Raw genomic sequence first — 19,422 nt, 5'->3', positions numbered from 1 at the left:
GGTAACTTAATAGTGGAGGAAATACAGTAGAAGGAGGAGAGGACATTGTAGAAAGGAACCAGACTGAAAATAATTTAAATATTTCTTAAGTATTCATGGTGAAATTGAAGGACGTCAATAAAAGCATAGAATGAACTATATAGCCTTTGGGAAAATCTAATAGGTCAGGAAGGAGAACAAAAAGCATTGAAAAAACTCAGCACAAACACAGAATAAGATGGTAGAAATAAAAATCCATGTATCAGGAGTTTCTGTCGTGGCGCAGTGGTTAACGAATCCGACTAGGAACCATGAGGTTGTGGGTTCGGTCCCTGCCCTTGCTCAGTGGGTTAACGATCTGGCTGGCGTTGCCGTGAGCTGTGGTGTAGGTTGCAGACGCGGCTCGGATCCTGCATTGCTGTGGCTCTGGCGTAGGCCGGTGGCTACAGCTCCGATTCAACCCCTAGCCTGGGAACCTCCATATGCTGCGGGAGCGGCCCAAGAAATAGCAACAACAACAACAACAACAACAATAACAACAACAACAAAAAAGACAAAAAAAAAAATCCATGTATCAGTAAATATATGTAAACATATTTCAATGTATTGTTGAAAAATTAACAGAAAAAAGTCATTACACTATTAACCAAACAAAGCTGGTATAGAAATAGGAGACAAAATAGACTCTAAGGCAGACATATTAGGCATAAAGAAATAATTACTTATCAAAACTACCATGAGATACCACCTCACACCAATCAGAATGGCCATCATTAATAAGTCCACAAATAACAAATGCTGGAGGTGGTATGGAGAAAAGGGAACCCTCCTGCAGTGTTGGTGGGAATGTAAGCTGGTACAGCCACTATGGAGAACAGTATGGGAGTACCTTAGAAATCTCTACATAGAACTACCATATTACTCAGCAATCCCAATCTTGGGTATATATCCAGACAGAACTTTCCTTAAAAAAGACATATGCACCCGTATGTTCATTGCAGCACTATTCACAATAGCTAAGACATGGAAACAATCCAAATGTCCATTGGCAGATGATTTTATTAGGAGGATGTGGTATATATGCACAACAGAACACTACTCAGCCACGAAAAAGAACAAAACAATGCCATTTGCAGCAACATGGTTGGAACTAGAGACTCTCATACTGAGTGAAGTTAGAAAAAGAAAGACAAATACCATATGATATCACTTATATCTGAAAACTAATATTATGGCACAAATGAACCTTTCTACAGAAAAGAAAATTATGGACTTGAGAATAGACTTGTGGTTGCCGAGGGGCAGGGAGCAGGATGGATTGGGAACTTGGGGTTAATAGATGCAGATTATTGCCTTCAGAAGGGATTAGCAATGAGATCCTGCTGTGTAGCACTGAGAACTATGTCTAGTCACTTATGATGGAGCATGAGAATGTGAGAAAAAAGAATGTATACATGTATGTGTAACTGGGTCACCATGCTGTACAGTAGGAAAAAAATTGGGGAAATAACAATTTAAAAAAAAATTAAAAAAAAAGAATTGCTTAATGATAAAAGGCATGTTCACTGGGAATACATTCTAGTTCTGAACATGGTTTGACTCTTAACAGCATATTCTTGAAATATATAAAGCAAAAAGAACATAAGGAAAAAACTTGCAAATCCTTCTTAATCCATTAATCACCATTAAGTTTTAAATAATTTTTCCCTCATACAGACTGAGCTGGCTAGAAATAAGTTAAATGAGTAAAGAAAAATTGAATACCAGTTACTAAGCTTGATTTAATAGTTCTTTTTGAAATAATATACCCCCAGATTACAAATTATACATTCTTTTCCAGCATGTGGAAAATGTACACAACTTGAACATCTATTAAGACCAAAAGGAAATCCCAAAATTATCACAGAATTTATATCATAGGCTGTGTGCCCTCTTGTTAAAGTACAATAAAAGTAGAAATCAATAACAAGATCCTAACCCTTGTGCTTTGGGAACTGAATTTCTCAGTTTATGAATAATAATTTATATGGAAATAATGAAATATTTAGAACTGAATTACAGTAAAATCAGAGAATATCAAAATTTATTAATTACATGTGTCTTGTGGCTCTAGGCTGCCCCTTACAATGGGCACCACCCACCAGGCCATTCCCATTGGTTGAGGTCTGTTCTCCAAAGCAGTAGACAAATGTGAGTCACCAGCAACTGGAGACAGTGCACTGGCCTGATGAAAGGGATTCAAGGGGAGATCATCAGTGCCTGCTATATCCATCATCTCCATTTCTACTTAATGTTTTATGGAAGGCCAATGCAGTCAGGAAAAAGCTATTGAAAACATAAGAACTTGAAAATAAGGTACGACATATAATTTGGTTGTTTATTTGTGAAATCCAGAAGGAGTCATGGATTATGAACCACTGAAAATTTCATGAGGTGTCATGTCAACTTGTGAAATTTGCATACAGAAATTAACAGCTTTCCATACAAATTTAGAGAATATGTAAAAGAGTTCACATTTAAAGTCTTGATGTGAAACAGTAGAATAACATAAAAGACTCACAGGCATAAACTTAACAAGAACTGTCCAAAACATAAAAAGCAAACAAAAAACCTACAGGTTACAGTTAAAGAAGCTAGCTTTTAGAGGAAATTTCATAGTCTTACATTCACCCATGAGAAAAGATGATGAACCAAGTGTTCAACTTAAGTAATTGAAAAAGAGTGAAGAAAACTCAATAGAAGGAAGTAAAAAAGATAATTCAAAAATGAAATAGAAACAATGTTTATTCAGCAGTAAAAGTGAAAGATGTAGTTTCACACATCAGTGAAAACAAAGGTATATAAAAGAAATATGTCCTGTATGATTCTATTATATAAAGCTCAAGACAGTGTGTTGCATAAATATGTGTACATAGTAAATTTAAAATAAGAGCGAGGAAATGAAAAACAAGTCAGGATATTTAGGTGGGAAGAGGTTCATGGGGGGAAGGAAGGAAACAGGGCAAAGACAGACATAGACTGCAGAGGTATTATTGTATTGGAAACATTTTATCTTTCTCTTTTCTTTTTTTAATTAAAATATAGTTGATTTACAATGTTTCTGCAATTTCTGTGGATAGCAAAATGACCCAATCACACATAGTTCCCTGTGCTGTACAGTAGGACCCCATTGCCCATTCATTTCAAATATAGCAGCAGTTCACATCCCAAAACCCTGAACTGCTCATGCATTCCACTCTCTCCCCCCTTCTCACCTCCCCCTCCCTGGGGAACCACAAGTCTGCTCTCCTTGGCTGTGATCTGTTTCTGTTTTGTAGATAGGATCATCTTTGCCATATTTTAGATTCCATAAATAAGTGACATCTTATGGTGTCTTTTTCTTTCTGGCTTATTTCACTCAGTATGAGAGTCTTTAGTTCCATCCATGTCACTTCAGATGGCATTAGTTTATCTTTTTTATGGATGAGTAGTATTCCAGTGTATACATGTACCACATCTTCTTAACCCATTCATCTGTCAGTGGATATTTAGGTTGTTTCCATGTCTTGGCTATTGTGAATAGTGCTGTGATGAACATAGGGGTGCATGTATCTTTTTTCAGTGAAAGTTTTGTCTGGATATATGCCCAGCAATGGGATTGCTGGATCATATGGTAGTTCCATATTTAGTTTTCTGAGGTCTCTCCACAGTGTTTTCCATAGTGATTGTACCAATTTACATTCTCTTCAACAGTGTAAGAGGGTTCCCCTTTTTTCCATACCCTCTCCAGCATTTGTTATATGTAGATTTATCCAATGGCCATTCTGCGACTGGTGTGCAGTGGTACCTCATTGTGGTTTTGATTTTCATTTCTCTAATAATTAGTGATGTTGAACATTTTTTCATGTGCCTGCTGGTCATACATATGCCTTCTTTGGAGAATTGTCTGTTTAGGTGTTCTGCACATTTTTCAATTGGGTGGTTTTTTTGTTGTTGAGTTGTATGAGTTGTTTGTATGTTTTGGATATAGGCCCTTGTCTGTTGCTTTGTTTGCAAAGATTTTCTTCCATTCTATGGGTTTTTTCAATTTTTTAATAATTTCCTTTGCTGTGCAAAAGCTTTTGAATTTAATTAGGTCCCATTGGTTTATTTGTGTCTTTATTGATATTATTCTAGGAGGTGGATCAAATAAGATGTTGCCATGATTTATGTCAAAATGTGTTCTGCCTATGTTTTCCTCTAGGAGTTTTATAGTATCTAGCGTTATATTTAGATCTTTAGTCCATTTTGAGTTTATTTTTGTGTATGGGGTTAGTGTTCTATTTTCATTCTTTTACATGTAGCTTTTTAGTTTTCCCAGCACCATTTATTGAAGAGACTGTCTTTCTTCCACCATATGTTCTTGCCTCCTTTGTCATAGATTAATTGACCGTAGGTGCTTGGGTTTATTTCTGGGCTTTCTATCCTGTACCATTATTCTGTATTTATGTTTTTGTGCCAGTAACATATTGTTTTGATAACTATAGCTTTGTAGTATTAAGTCAGGAAGCTTTATTCCTTCATTCTCATTTTTCTTTTTCAATGTTGCTTTGGCTATCTGGGGTCTCTTTTGTTTCCATACAAATTTTTAAATGTTCTGTTCTAGATCTGTAAAGAATGCCCTTGGTAATCTGATAGAGATTGCACTGAACCTGTAGATTGCCTTAGGTAGTATAGTCATCCCAACAGTATTGATTCTTCTAATCCAAGAGCATGGCATATCTTTCCATTTGTTTGTGTGGTCTTTGATTTCTTTCATCAGCGTCTTACAGTTTTCAGAGTATATATCTTTTGTCTCTTTAGGTAGGTTTATTCCTAGATATTTTATTCTTTTTGATCTGATGGTAAATGGGATGGTTTCTCTGATTTCTCTTTCTGACCTTTCATTGTTAGTATATAGAAATGCAATTGATTTTTGTGTATTAATTTTGTAGTCTGTAACTTTGCCAAATTCATTGAAGAATTCTAACAGTTTTCTGGTGCTATCTTTAGAGTTTTCTAGGTATAGTATCATGTCATCTGCAAACAGTTTTAGTTTACTTCTTTTCCAATTTGAATTCCTTTTATGTTTTTTTCTCTGATTGCTTTTTTTTCTCTAGTACTTTCAAAACTATGTTGAATAATAGTAGTGAAAGTGGACATCCTTGTCTTCTTCCTGATTTTAGTGGAAATGTCAGTTTTTCACCATTGAGAATGATGTTAGCTGTGGGTTTTTCTTTTTTTTTTCTTTTTTTTCTTTTTTATTATTTTTATTTATCATTATTTTTATTATTTATAATATTTTTATTTGTACACACACAAAAGTAATTTTTTACTAAAAGAAGGAGCAAAAAGATAAACTGTTTCTTGAAAAGGATAAACCCTGATAAGATTTCCTAAAAGACAAAGAGGCAGGAATAATTTTGAATACAAAAGTGTGTGTATTGAAAATAGATTGTTCCTAGTTTGAAGAGTACTCTGTAAAGTTTAGGTAATAGATGCAAAACTATGATTCTGCTTTGAATTAGTTCTGCTCCATTTTATAAACAGGCTTTAAGTGTGCATATATATATATTTTATATTTATATATTTAAGTGTGCATATGTATATATAAAATCCAATATCAGGGAGTATAATATGTATCATTTTTACCTTTATCAGTTTCTTTAGGTGTGAATTGTTACAGGTTCATAAACTAAGTAATACTAGGTTTTCTATTTCCTGCCGACTTGTCATTTTGGTTTTGACTTGATCTTATTCTGTCCTAGGTAGGATCAAATTTTACTCGAACTGCTTCTACTGATTTTTTTTGGTATTCAGTTGAATTAAAAATGCATTGTTCATAACAGGAAATCAGACTTTGTATGTACCTCCATGTCTGTGCTTTAAGTAAGATGTTTACTATTCCCTAGAGGAGATAAATATAAGCCTCGATAATCTTTCTCTGGATTGTGGAAATCCTGATGATAGTGCAATTGTGGCAACTTTCAGTGTTTTACAAGTGTCATGTTCTCCTTTTAGTCATTTTTAGTTTTCATTCCCAAAGTATGCAGTGTTTTTTTTTTTTAATTGCAGCTGTATCTATTTATACTAGTAAAGTTCAGCAGGTATGGGTCAAATGTGGCGTTTCTTTCTTGTAACTATCTGTTAATGCTTTAAAATATTTAAAGTCATTGCATTATGCAAGGCTTAAATTAACTTGGCCATCATGTCCACAAGACTTCTTTGTTGTTTTGTGTTGTTCTTGTGTGTATGTTTTAATATTATAGGCTTTCAAGATGGAAATGATTCAGAAGCCTCAGTGTCGTCCAGAAGAGGTGGAAGAGGTAGTTTCCGAGGTTGCCGTGGACGATTTGGTCTAGGAAGTCCAAGTTAGTAGTGGATTGCAAATGGTGTACTTTGTTTATTAAGAAAAAAATGATAAAAATAATGTCTATTATATAAGGTTGTTATGATTATATGAGAACACTTTAGCATAGTGGCTGGTACATAATCACTTACATTGTATAAAATATTATTTTTTAGACACATGTAATTCCTTTCTGATTAAGTGGGAATGTACGAATCTTTCTAGAATTTTGTATGACCTACTTCTTTAAAATTAGAGACCATGAAGCATTTTAGTGCTTTGATAATGATGCACTAAACCTTATAAATAGGTGGGCTTCTTTATGGGTCTGTCTCCCATTATACCTTCTGTCACCTATGTGGCTTTCTACCTAAATTCTTCCAGTCATCATTCCTTGGTGCTAAGGTATTGTCTTCTGAAATCACTGTTGGATTTCATGAGTCTCTTAACAGAGGAGGACAGAATAGTGGAAGCTAAGACATAAATTTGTATGTTTTCATAAATGTGTAGCAGATTAGTGAATTTTTACTTTCAAAAAGGTAAAGAGAGGAGTTCTTGTTGTGTCTCGGCAGTAATGAACCCAACTAGTATCCATGAGGATGTGGGTTTGTTCCCTGTGCTCGCTCAGTGGGTTAAGGAGCCTATGTTGCTATGAGCTGTGGTGTAGGTCACAGACATGGCTCAGATCACACACTGCTGTGGCTGTGGTATAGGCTGGCAGCTGCAGCTCCAATTCAACCCCTCTCCGGGGAACTTCCATATGCTTTGGATGTGGCCCTAAAAATACAAAAAAAAAAAAAAGATGTGGAGGGTTGCTCTTCAGCACTGATACAGTTTGACTTGGCAGCTGTGGGAGCAAGGGGATGCTATTCTGGTGAATAAGCAATGAGATGGTGTAATGTGAAGTTTCTGGGGGCAGTAACAGTACTGCTTTTCAGAGGTGACTTGACTTTTGCTTATATCATATTTTGGCAAAGTATTGGCCCAAACTACTTGTATAAAATAATTTCATTAAATAAAAAATTTAAGCAAGTAGTTTGTATTGAAGGAAATAATTTGTGGAGAAATCTATTTGTGATATTTATAAAAATACTGCTATTTCTCTTAAATTTAAATCATTTTATCCTGCGTTTTTTTCACTTCAGGCACCACAAATTGATTTTTTTTTCCCCTTTACTTTCTTAAAAGTAACAGTCTAATTTTATTATCTGTCATCTAGATAGCGAATATGAACAAGATGAGGGGACCCATCGTACTGGTGGCTTTTTTGGTTCTAGAAGATCAGCATTAAGCGGTGCAGGTGAGAAATTGAATTTATTACTGAATATTAATCGTTAATATATGCTTTTAGCTCTAGGATTAGTAAACCTGATATATATTTTTAAGATATATTAAATTGGCTCATGACTTTCTCTGCCTTTTAAGTTTGTAGGCAAAAATACATGGACAGTTTTGTCTTATAAAATCTGTTCACTGTGAATTATTTTTGTTCTCTTATTTGTTTGGAATATAAATGTACTTTTAATTGGGAAGAAGGAAAATGAAGTTTGCAGTGGTTTAAAAAAAGAATTCTGAGGGGATTTGAGTAGAAAGGGGAAAAAATGTTCAAATGTGGTTAAATAAACTGTGGTTCTGGAGTTCCCATTGTGGCTCAGCAGTAATGAACCCAACTAGTATCCCTGAGGATGCAGGTTTGATTCCTGGCCTTGCTTGGTGGGTTAAGGATCCAGTGTTGCCATGAGTTGTGGTGTAGGTCACAAACCTGGCTCCGGTCCTGTGTTGCTGTGGCAGTGGTGTAGGGTCGGCAGCTGCAGCTCAGTTTCGACCCCTATAGCCTGGGAACTTCCATATGCTGCACATGTGGCCCTAAAATGCAAAGAAACAAAAAACCCATCTGCTACTACAAAGAAATGAGTGCTTAAGCCATGAAAAGACATAGAGGAACCTTAAATGCACATTACTAAGTGAAAGAAACCAATATGAAAAGGCTACATACCATGTAATTAGAACTATATGGCATTCTGGAAAGGGCAAAAACTATATGAAGAAGGATGAAAAAAAAAAAAAAAAAAACCAGTGTGCTTAGGGGGCAGAGCATGGAGGATTTTTAGGGCAGTGAAATTATTTTGTATGATACTGTAATGGTGAATATATGCCATTACATATTTGTTCATACAAAAAGAATATACAATTCCAGGAGTGAACTATAATATAAATGATGGACTTTGGGTGATTGTGATGTGTCAGCATAGGTTCATCCATTGTAACAAATGCACCTCTCTGGTGGGGGATGTTGATAATGGGAAGGCTATGCAGGTGTGAGTACAGGGGGTATATGGGAAATTGCTGTACTTTCCCCTTAATTTTGCTGTGATTCTAAAACTGCCCTAAAAAAACGAGGTCTTTAAACAAAATGTTCAGGTGAGAAAATGGTATAGAAATAAGAGATGGGTTGATTAAGGAGCCAGTAATCCTGAGTAATGACTCAGTATTTGAATACAAATAGCTGTATGGTTTATGTGTTTGAGGAGGATCCTACGTTTTTCTAAATATTCTGTAAAACAACGCCTCACAGGTAATGGTGACACTTACCAAAGCAGAAGTGGTAGTGGAAGTGGACGAGGTGAGTTCTTACTTTTTTTTAACCTTTAAAAAAAATTATTCATGTTGTTTAAACTAAAAAAAAATTAAAATTTACCCATTTTTATCGTTCTTTACCCCTTACTCTGGCAACCACCAGTCTCTCTGTATTTATGAGCTTGGCCTTTTATTGACTTTGCTTGTTTTTTGTTGTTGTTGTTGTTTATTTATTTATTTATTTATTATTTTTTTTTTGTCTTTTCTAGGGCCACATCCATGGCATATGGAGGTTCCCAGGCTAGGGGTCCAACCAGAGCTGTAGCTGCCAGCCTACACTGGAGCCACAGCAACGCTGGATCCGAGCCGTGTCTGTGACCTACGCCACAGCTCACGGCAACACTGGATCCTTAACCCACTGAGCAAGGCCAGGGATCAAACACGCAACCTCATGGTTCCTAGTTGGATTCCTTAACCACTGAGCCACAATGGGAACTCCTTGTTTGGTTTTTTAAGTGATTTTTAAAAAAAATTATTTATTTTCTAAAAGTACAGTTGATTTACAATATTGTGCCAATTTTTGCTGTATAGCAAAGTGACCTAATCATACATATATATACATTACTTTTCTTAAATTGTCTTCCATCATGGTCTTTCCCAAGAGATCGGAAGATTGGATATAGTTCCCGGTGCTCTATAGTAGGACTTCATTGCTTATCCATTCTATGTTTTTTTTTTTCTTCATTTTTAAAAAAGTTTTACTGAGGTATAGTTGACTTACATTGTTGTAATTTCTGCTGTACAACAAAGTGATTCAGTCATACATGTACACACATCCATTTTCTTTTAGATTCTTTCCCCATATAGATTGTTACAGAATATTGGGTAGAGGTCTCTGTGCTATACAGCCAGTCCCCATTGACCAATCATTCCATGTAGCTCAGTGTACATATGCCAGTCCCAAACTTCTAGTCCATCCCTCCGCCCACCTCCACATTCTAAATATAATAGTTTGCATCTCTTAACCCCAAAATCCCAGTCCATCCCACTCCCTTCCCTCCTACCCCTTGGCAACCATAAGTCTGTTCTCCATGTCTGTGAGTCTCTTTCTGTTTTGTAGATAGGTTCATTTGTGCCATATTTTAGATTCTACATATAAGTGATATAATATGGTATTTGTCCTTTCTTTCTGACTTGCTTCACATGGTCTATGAATCTTTAGTTGCATCCATGTTGCTGCAAATGACATTGTTTCATTCTTTTTGTGGCTGAGTGGTATTTCATTATATATATGCACCACATCTTCTTAATCCATTCATCTGTGGACATTTTGGTTGTTTCCATGTCTTGGCTATTGTGAATAGTGCTGCAAGGAACATAGGGGTACATGTATATTTCAGCTTTTTAGGGCCACACCTGTGGCATATGGAGGTTCCCATGCTAGGGGTTGAATCAGAGCTGTAGCTGCCAGCCTATGCCACAGCACCATAGGATCTGAGCTGTATCTGCTACCTACACCACAGCTCACGGCAACCTGGATTCTTAACCCACTGAGCAAGGCCAGGGATTGAACCTGCTTCCTCATGGATGCCATTCAGATTCATTAACTGCTGAGCCACGAGGGGAACTCTGGTACATATGTCTTTTTGAATTATAGTATTGTTTGGATATATGCTCAGAAGTGGGATAGCTAGATCATATGTTAGTTCTGTATTTAGTGGGATAGCTAGATCATACATTAGTTTCTATATTTAGTTTTTCTATATCACCTCCATGCTGTTTTCTATGGTGGTTGTACCAATTTACATTTCTGAGGTAAGTTCTTATTTGGTCCATCTATAAACGCTTAAAATTATTGTAGTCCAAGTTTAATTTTTTGATGTTAAAGGTAGCCTTTATATCAAACCTTAACCTATTGCTGCTTTTATACACTTTGAGGAGTATATATTTGCACAGCCAGTTTGGAGAGTTATTTAATACTCTTTAATCCAGCAGTTCAACTGTAGGAATTATATACTATAGATGCATTTTTTAAATATATATAAAAGAGTGTTCACTGAAGCTTCATTTATAATAAAACTCAAAATCACCTAAAATTCATTAACAAATAACTTTAATAAATCCTATAGTCATAAATGGAAAATAACATGCAAATGTTAAAGATTGAGATGTAATCTATCTGTACAAATCCTTATTATATTAAAATAATGTTCTTTCTTACAAGATGGTTATTTGGCTTGGTATAGGAAATAAAGTTCAGTATAGATGATTTTATACTATGAAAAAATTTTCTATTATAAATATTTAAATGTCATAAATGTTAATATGTTTACCAGACTAGTGAAACAATAAAGCTTGTTTGATATCTCTGGAAATTTTTCAGTGATCATTATTATTAGTCTGAGAGCATTCACAGTGGCAACTCCTTTGAATTGCCTTTCCCTGCTCTCTCCCTTGGATTCGTGATTTCTTCATTAAGGGGGAAATTATTAATGGCTAAACCATATTTTCTACAAATGTTCACATCTTATTTGAAAAAGGATTTCAAGACCTGTGGACATACAAGATACAAAGATTAGAGCACTTACATGTAAAAATGCTATATTCAGCTGGCTTTTCAAATCTAATGCAATCCTTATTCTTTTTTTGTGCTAGTACCTGAAAGTGGCACAATAAATGGGTACTTATCTAAAACTCAGAATAGTAGTGTATAGAAAAGAGTTAACATGACAGACCTGACTGCTGTTCTTTGAAAGTCTTACAAGGTTGGCCCTTGCCTGGCATCTGGGAACTTGAATTTGGGGAGGGTTCTCACCGCTCTAATTGGTATAAGAGCACCTCACTGTGCCTGAACTGTTTGTAGAGCAACATGGTTTATGCTGATACATGCTTTTCCTCTGGGAGTCTGCAGGTTTGATATATGCCAGTCAGAAGGTGCCTACATTATCAGCCCCTCATAAAAACCCTGGATTCTCAATCTCTAATGGGCTTCTCTGCTAAACAACATTTCCAGTGTGTCGTCACAGCTTGTCCTTTGTGACACCATTGGAAGAAACTCTTGGAGGCTTATGCTTGGTTTTCTCTGGACTTTTCCCCATACACCTTTTTCCTTTGCTGATTTTGCAACCTATCCTTTATGTAATAAGCCACAGCCATGGTTATGGCAGTATTCTGAATCCCAGCAAATCATAGAACCTGTGGGTTGTAGTGGTGACATGCCAACACACATGGATTTTTAGCTCCTTTTGGAAAATATATTTCTTTGATGAGGAATGGAGGAATTAAGAAAGAGATGTAACAAACAAAAAATAATAATGTTATAACAGTATAATATGCATAAAATCAGCATTTTGCATGCTAAGGGACCTTAAAATGTTCAGGATTCTGTTTATCTTAATTGTCTCAAGTATTATTTTTATGAAGGGACTTTACGGATGTCTGTCCATTTTTAGAACAATCTTTTTGAAAACAAGCGATGAAAAGAAAGAGGTGCACAGCCTTATATCTTGACTTACTGTCACTATGGATTTCTTTAATAGGTGGTTACAAAGGTCTAAATGAAGAAGTAATTACAGGCTCTGGAAAGAGTAAGTTTTAATTTAGATAAAGTATTTGATTTTTATAGTGAGTATTCTTTTACCCCTAGATTTTTAAAAACATTTATCTTTTTTTTGGTTGTAATTCCTTTTAAGATTCTTGGAAGTCAGAAGCTGAAGGAGGAGAAAGTGGTGACATTCAAGGTATCTTAATTTTTGTGTGATTCACATGAATGTATATTATGTTTACAAATGTAGAATATTTAAAAATAATTAACTTTTTAAAATTTGAAGTGAAAACATTGGGAATTTCTATATTATTTAAAATTTGAATTTGTCAGTGTTTGTTTTCTCTCTTATTCTTATTCTAGTCCTTGTAAATTCTTTTTTATTTAAATTCGAAGGACCAAAAGTAACCTACATACCACCTCCTCCCCCTGAGGATGAGGACTCCATCTTTGCACATTATCAGACAGGCATAAACTTTGACAAATATGATACTATTCTTGTAGAAGTATCTGGACATGAGGCACCGCCAGCAATTCTGGTCAGTGTAATAATTGTTTCTGTAATGACTATGTAGCAAACTTTGGTTTTTAAAAATTTGGTGCATTTCTTTAAGTTGATATAAAGAATATGAAAATCTAATCTTTAGTATCTAATGTCTTAGGTTGGAAATTTAGAACCATGTCTACCATTTACATTAGAATTAATTGCTGTGTTGAAAGTGAAGGCACTGTATTTCTTCCCTACCTCCCCGAACAGGATGAGAACTTTATTTAAATATACTAGAAAGGATACTTTTCCTAGAGATTCAAGATTTCTGCTTCCTAAGATGTGCAAAATTGTGTCTTAGGGGAAGTGATCTTCTAAGGATTGAGGGGAGCCCAGAGTCACCTTTTGATATTGAGCTGCTGTTATTGATCAGAGTTATTTGTATCTCACAGGTTTTAAGGGGGCAAAAAAAAGTGTTTTGAACCATAGTCTGTAGGGAATACTCCTTAATTCTATCAAATAATAACTTACAGCTGCTGGATATTACTTTTGAGAGGGGCATATTTGTAAATTTAACTGTAATACATAAGGTGGAATCAACAACTTGAAACTAATTCAAATGAAATATGTTTATGGGCTGATTGCATATAATATGTGGAATTTAGTCACTGCCTCCTTTTTTTTTTTTTTTTTAGACTTTTGAAGAAGCTAATCTCTGTCAGACACTGAATAGCAACATTGCTAAAGCTGGTTATACTAAGCTTACTCCTGTACAGAAGTACAGTATTCCTATTATACTAGGAGGACGAGATTTGATGGCTTGCGCTCAGACAGGGTCTGGAAAGACTGTAAGTCACTTTCCTACATATATTCTGCCCCATATTCAAACTGTTACTCTTTGAACTTTGTTTTTTCTCAAGTAGATGATTTCAATGAAATGTTTTGCTTCTCATTTCTGGTTTTATTGGGATTTGTGTACTTCTGAAGAAAGAATTTTGAACTGTTTCTAGAGTAGTGTTGCAGTTTATAGATGTTTAATCTCTTTACAAGTATGTTCACCTCCTTCTGTGGAACATAATATATAAAACAAAATGATGAAGAGCCAAAGAACCAGAGGCTATAAGACACAGAGAAAGGAAAAAAGTAACTTATGTAATATAGCTGATACAGGTTTGAAGTCAAAAGAATGAAAAATATCTATATGCACTTTACCTGGTCCTTAGTATAATGTGACCTCGGGTTATGCTAATTCTAAAAGGACTCTGATGGGATCAGGCTGGTCTTAGGACTAAACTCTGGGCTTTCTCTATTAAATAGGGTTTGATGAAATGAGTATTAAAGACTGTCATTTCTAGGACAATGGAGTCTTGGTTCATACTGTTTTAGTCTTAGTAAGCCTCCATAGTAGAGTTGAAGGGAAAATAGGCGAGTTATGTAATTTAGTAGCTGATGTGTGACTTAAATGTGGTTTTGGACACAGATTTTAGTGTCTTATACATTTAATGAGAAGACTCTAAGACAGAATTTCTCTTGCCACATGTAACTTTAATAAGGGTGATATGGGAATTCCTTGATGGCTCAGCAAGTTAAGGATCTGGCATTGTCACTGCTGGGGCTTGGATCACTGCTGTGACACAAGTTCGATTCCTAGTCTGGGAATTTCTGCATGCCATGGTGTGGCCAAAAAAAAAAAATAAGGGTGATGTGTTTAGGAATCCAAATGAATGGTTTCCCAATTATTGCTCTGCTTATGGAACATTTTTGTCATTTATTCTGAGTGATAATTTTATTACTATCTCAGGAGGATTCGTGTAGAATAATTGCTAAATGCTGCATTCACCTCTGTAAATATGTTACTTAGAATCTGTGGCTATGTTTTTTAAAAAGAGAACAAAAATATTTTGATAGGGTAGATTAACTTTATCACACATTTTATATTGTATAATATGAGCATAAAGACCTAAACATTAATAACTCATTGAAATACAAATTAATTTCCTTTCTCATGTTAAATTTATCAAAAGACGAAAGACAAATTTAAAGAATAATAAGGACATGAGAAATAGGTCACCATAAGAAGAAGGATGACACATTATACATTTTTCAATTATGTAATTTAACTCCTAGGCAGCCTTTCTCTTGCCAATTTTGGCTCATATGATGCGTGATGGAATAACTGCCAGTCGTTTTAAAGAGCTGCAGGAACCAGAGTGTATTATTGTAGCACCAACTCGAGAATTGATCAATCAGATCTATTTGGAAGCCAGAAAATTTTCTTTTGGGTAAGTACATCTGTAATGCCATTCATAAACAAACTTTTCTTTAGAGATTTTTCTTACTTTTGGAAGAACTTGGTGAATGAGTAATAATGCACGCATGTAATTTAGTCTTTCTTGATTGAAGTTTCCTTTTCATAATCGTATTTATGGAATGTCTTTTTCTTTTTGGCTGTGCCTGAGGCATGTGGATGTTCCTAGGCCAGGGGTCAAACCTGCACTACAGCAGGGACCTGAGCTGCTGTAGTGGCAATACCAAATCCTTAACTTGCTGCACCACAAGAGAACTCCTGGAATATCTTTATTTTCAAAAAGAAATATCCTTGCTAAAAATGAGATCGTTGTAGAAGTAGAACAGTACTAGTAAACATACTGGTATGTTTTCTGGTAGTTTCGAATAATGTATGTTTAAAAATGAACTTAAGGTGTTTCTGATGATTTTCTTTTCTTTTTTTTTACACATAACTTCATTAAATGGATAACTGCTTATTTTATAGTTAGACCTAATTTTTGTTTGTTTGTTTGCTTTTGTCTTTTTAGGGCTGCACCAGTAGCATATGGAGGTTCCCAGGCTAGGGGTTGAATCGGAGCTGTAGCTGCCAGCCTACGCCAGAGCCACAGCAATACCAGATCCAAGCCATGTCTGAGACCTACACCACAGCTCATGGCAATGCCAGATCCTTAACCCACTGAGAGAGGCCAGGGATCAAACCCTCAACCTCATGTCAGATTTGTTAACCATTGAGCCACAATGGAAACTCCAGACCTATTTTTTGATGATTTTAAGATTGTCCATGTATATGTTTTTATTTATTTTGGAGGATTTAGGTTGTTTCTAATTTGAGGGTACTATAAATAAAAATAATTCTTGCTGTAACGAATAGCTTGCTATATAAACTTTTTCTATTTTTATGTTTTAAGTACAAGAGATTTTTTATAAATGTTAAGGAGTATGGACTCATTTTAAAGCTTGCATTCTACCAGCACAATATGAGAATGCCAATTTCACTATACCCTTCGCCAATATTTGGTATTGTACTATCTGTTGCGGCTTACCTTAAAACCTAGTTGTGCAAAACAATAGATATTATCTTACTGTTTCTGAGAGTCAGGAATTGGGGAACAGATTAGCTGGGTACTTAAGGCTTGGGGTCTCTTATGAAGTTATAGACAAGATGTCAGATGGGATTGCAGTCATCAGTGCAGGCTTGGCTGAATCTCTCTGTAAGGATGCTTGATTGTTTTTAGCAAGTGGCAGCTTGCTTCCCTTAGATTAAGTGGTCAATGAGAAAGAGCATTGGAGGAGGTTTCGGTGGCTTTTATAAAGTAGTCGCAGTCACTTTCACTGTGTTCTTTTTGTTACTAAGCAAGCGATTAAGTTTTGCCCATACCTAGGACCAGCTGTGTAATTTGCTAGAACTACTGCAAAGTGAAAATGTGGGGGTCCTTTGTTAAAAAAAATTATGAATGTTAAAGTAGCAAATAGAGTATTAAATTAGGCTCAATGCTTTTGTAAACTTGGGACCCTGTGTGACTGCACAGGTTGTACACCTATGAAGCCAGCACTGCACACCCTTATGAGGGAAGGGAGTTAGTATCTATGTTTAAAAGAAGGAAGAAGTATTGAAGAATTTGTGTATGTATTTTAAAACCACCACAGATACCTCTTTTTTTTTTTCCATTTATTTGATTATTGAGAGGTTGAAATACTTTTTTTTTTTTTGTCTTTTCTGGGGCTGCACCCGCGGCATATGGAGGTTCCCAGGCTAGGGGTGTAATAGGAGTTGTAGCTGCCTGCCTACGCCAGAGCCATAGCAACATGGGATCCAAGCCTTGTCTGCAACCTACACCAAAGCTCGCAGCAACACTGGATCCTTAACCCACTGAGCAAGGCCAGGGATCGAACCCGCGACCTCCTGGCTCCTAGTTGGATTTATTAACCACTGAGCCACGACTGGAACTCCTGAAATACTTCTTGAATGCTTGATACATTTTCCTTAGTAAATTATCCATTTGTTGTTTACCATTTTATCTAGTGAGATATTAATGTTTTTCTTTATAATTTTTTAGAGCTTTCCATGTAGAACCTTAACCTTCTATTTTGTATGAATCAGTTTACTTAAAATGAGAGGAGAAACTACTAAAATTATTAAAATCCCTTAAATGTTAAGCTTGATAGATCTTTTTGAAAAAAGTAGGTGTATATTGCTTATACCAGTGTTTATTTCTTGCTGATTCCCATGTGCTGTATTGCTCTTCAGGCTTTTAAATCAAGTAAAATGTAACAGTTTTCTTTTTTAAAAAACAAAAATATGCATAATAAATTCAAATAATACGTATACACAAAACAAATATTTGTACATGGATATCTGTTGGAACATTGTTTTGGCAAAAGACTGAAAAGTATCTAAATGTCTATCTTTAATTATCCTCTTCAGGGTATATTCACTGTTAACAGTTTTATGTGAATTATTGCAGAAATAACTGGTGCACATGTATGCACTTTAATTCTCCTCTCAACAAGTGTTGGCCTACTGAGCTTGTTGTCACCCTATTTTTAAAAATATTGGAGCTAACACTTACACTAAAACGATACTCCTTTTTATGAATGCACAGTATTCCTTTGTATGTATGGACTAAAATTGTAAGTCTTTTATTGTTAGACAATTAGTAGTTTTCAGTCTTTTGATACTAAAAATAATGTCGGTGAATATTATTGTGCAGTCCTCTTTACCTGTTTGTGGAGACATATCTGAAGGGAAAATTCCTAGATGTGAATTTATTAGGAAAAAGATAAGTTTTAAAATTTCAATAGAGACTAACATTATAAAAGGCATTGATTGCATTAGTTTATCCTCCTGAATGCCAATTTCCCTATACCTCGGCTAACATGGTATTACCACACTTGAAGGAAAATGTTGTTAATCTTCATTTGTTTTGCTTTTAAAAATAATGTTAAAGGATTTAAAAACCATTTGTATTTTTAAAATTTTTATTGAAGTATAATTGATTTACAATTTTGTGTTAACTTCTACTGTACAGCAAAGTGATGTATTTTATATATAGATATATATATATAACATATATATATATATATTAGAGATATATATATAACTCATTTTATAGATATATACTTTTTCACATTATTTTCCATTATGGTTTATCATAGGATATTGGATGTAGTTCTTTTTGCTATATATAGTCAGACCTTGTTGTTTATTCATCCTGCATGTAATAGTTTGCCTATGCTAATCCCAAACTCCCAATCCTTCCCTCTCCTGTACCCCTTCCTCCTTGGCAACCACAAGTCTGTTCTCATGATCTGTGAGTCTGTTTTTGAAAAACTATTTGTATTTTTTATGAACCATTTGTTTATGTTTTTGGCCCGTTGTATGGGTACATGTCATGTTTATCATGGTTTTCAAAGAGTCCTTTATCAGACAGGTTACAAATTTTTTTTTCCCCTCAGCTTTTCAACTTCTTTCTGGGAAGAATTTAATTTTTTAAAAGACAGTTGAATTATTAGCTTTGTCTATGGATTTCATTTTACGTCTTGTTAGAAACAAATTGCTAATTTTCAAATAACTAGAAAATGACATTTCTTTTTCTTATCAATAGGACTTGTGTAAGAGCTGTTGTTATATATGGGGGAACCCAGTTGGGGCATTCAATTCGACAAATAGTACAAGGCTGTAATATATTATGTGCTACTCCTGGGAGACTGATGGATATCATAGGTAAAGAAAAGGTAGGCTCTATAGGGATAACAGAGTTGTGGGATTAATTAATTTTTTTTTGTATGGAAAAGAGAAAATGGTAGGAAGATACGTACATTTATTGGAGCATCATTTATGCATTAGTCTCCCATCAGATTCATTGAATGCATTCTCATATAAATCGTAAAATAATCCAAATAGGTAAATAGTATTTTCCCTTTTATACTTGGGAAAAACAGAGTTAGTAAGATTATGTAATTTATTTAAAACCCTAAGCTCTAGTAAATCATTGAACTAGGGTTACAATCTGGAACTTATTCCAGAATGCATATCCTATATACCCCATTACATTGGGAGAGAAACGGAATTAAGTGCCTTTATCTAATTTCCTGTATATCTTAATGAAATCATTTTTTCCTGGAAGAAAGCCTTTGTAGTATGAGTAATTTTGCCTCCTATTTAAGTGTGAGAGTGATATCATCCAGGATTGTTAATTT

The 19,422-nt window shown here is 35.0% G+C and overlaps 1 protein-coding gene across 1 annotated transcript in view; it reads left to right on the top strand.

The window, feature by feature from the left end:
• DDX4 (DEAD-box helicase 4) overlaps positions 1 to 19,422 on the top strand; it is a 104,709-nt gene that overhangs the window by 68,630 nt on the left and 16,657 nt on the right. The window contains exons 7-15 of the mRNA XM_047759146.1: positions 6,246 to 6,347; positions 7,545 to 7,625; positions 8,901 to 8,948; positions 12,442 to 12,489; positions 12,595 to 12,642; positions 12,843 to 12,985; positions 13,629 to 13,781; positions 15,061 to 15,215; positions 18,828 to 18,957. Coding sequence (XP_047615102.1) covers positions 6,246 to 6,347; positions 7,545 to 7,625; positions 8,901 to 8,948; positions 12,442 to 12,489; positions 12,595 to 12,642; positions 12,843 to 12,985; positions 13,629 to 13,781; positions 15,061 to 15,215; positions 18,828 to 18,957 — 908 coding nt within the window. The remainder of the gene's footprint in view (positions 1 to 6,245; positions 6,348 to 7,544; positions 7,626 to 8,900; positions 8,949 to 12,441; positions 12,490 to 12,594; positions 12,643 to 12,842; positions 12,986 to 13,628; positions 13,782 to 15,060; positions 15,216 to 18,827; positions 18,958 to 19,422) is intronic.

This window comes from Phacochoerus africanus, chromosome 1 (genome assembly GCF_016906955.1).
Source record: "Phacochoerus africanus isolate WHEZ1 chromosome 1, ROS_Pafr_v1, whole genome shotgun sequence".
Lineage (NCBI taxonomy): Eukaryota > Metazoa > Chordata > Mammalia > Artiodactyla > Suidae > Phacochoerus > Phacochoerus africanus.
Note: the sequence above shows the minus strand (reverse complement) of the source record. Positions and strands in the feature narration are given on the sequence as shown.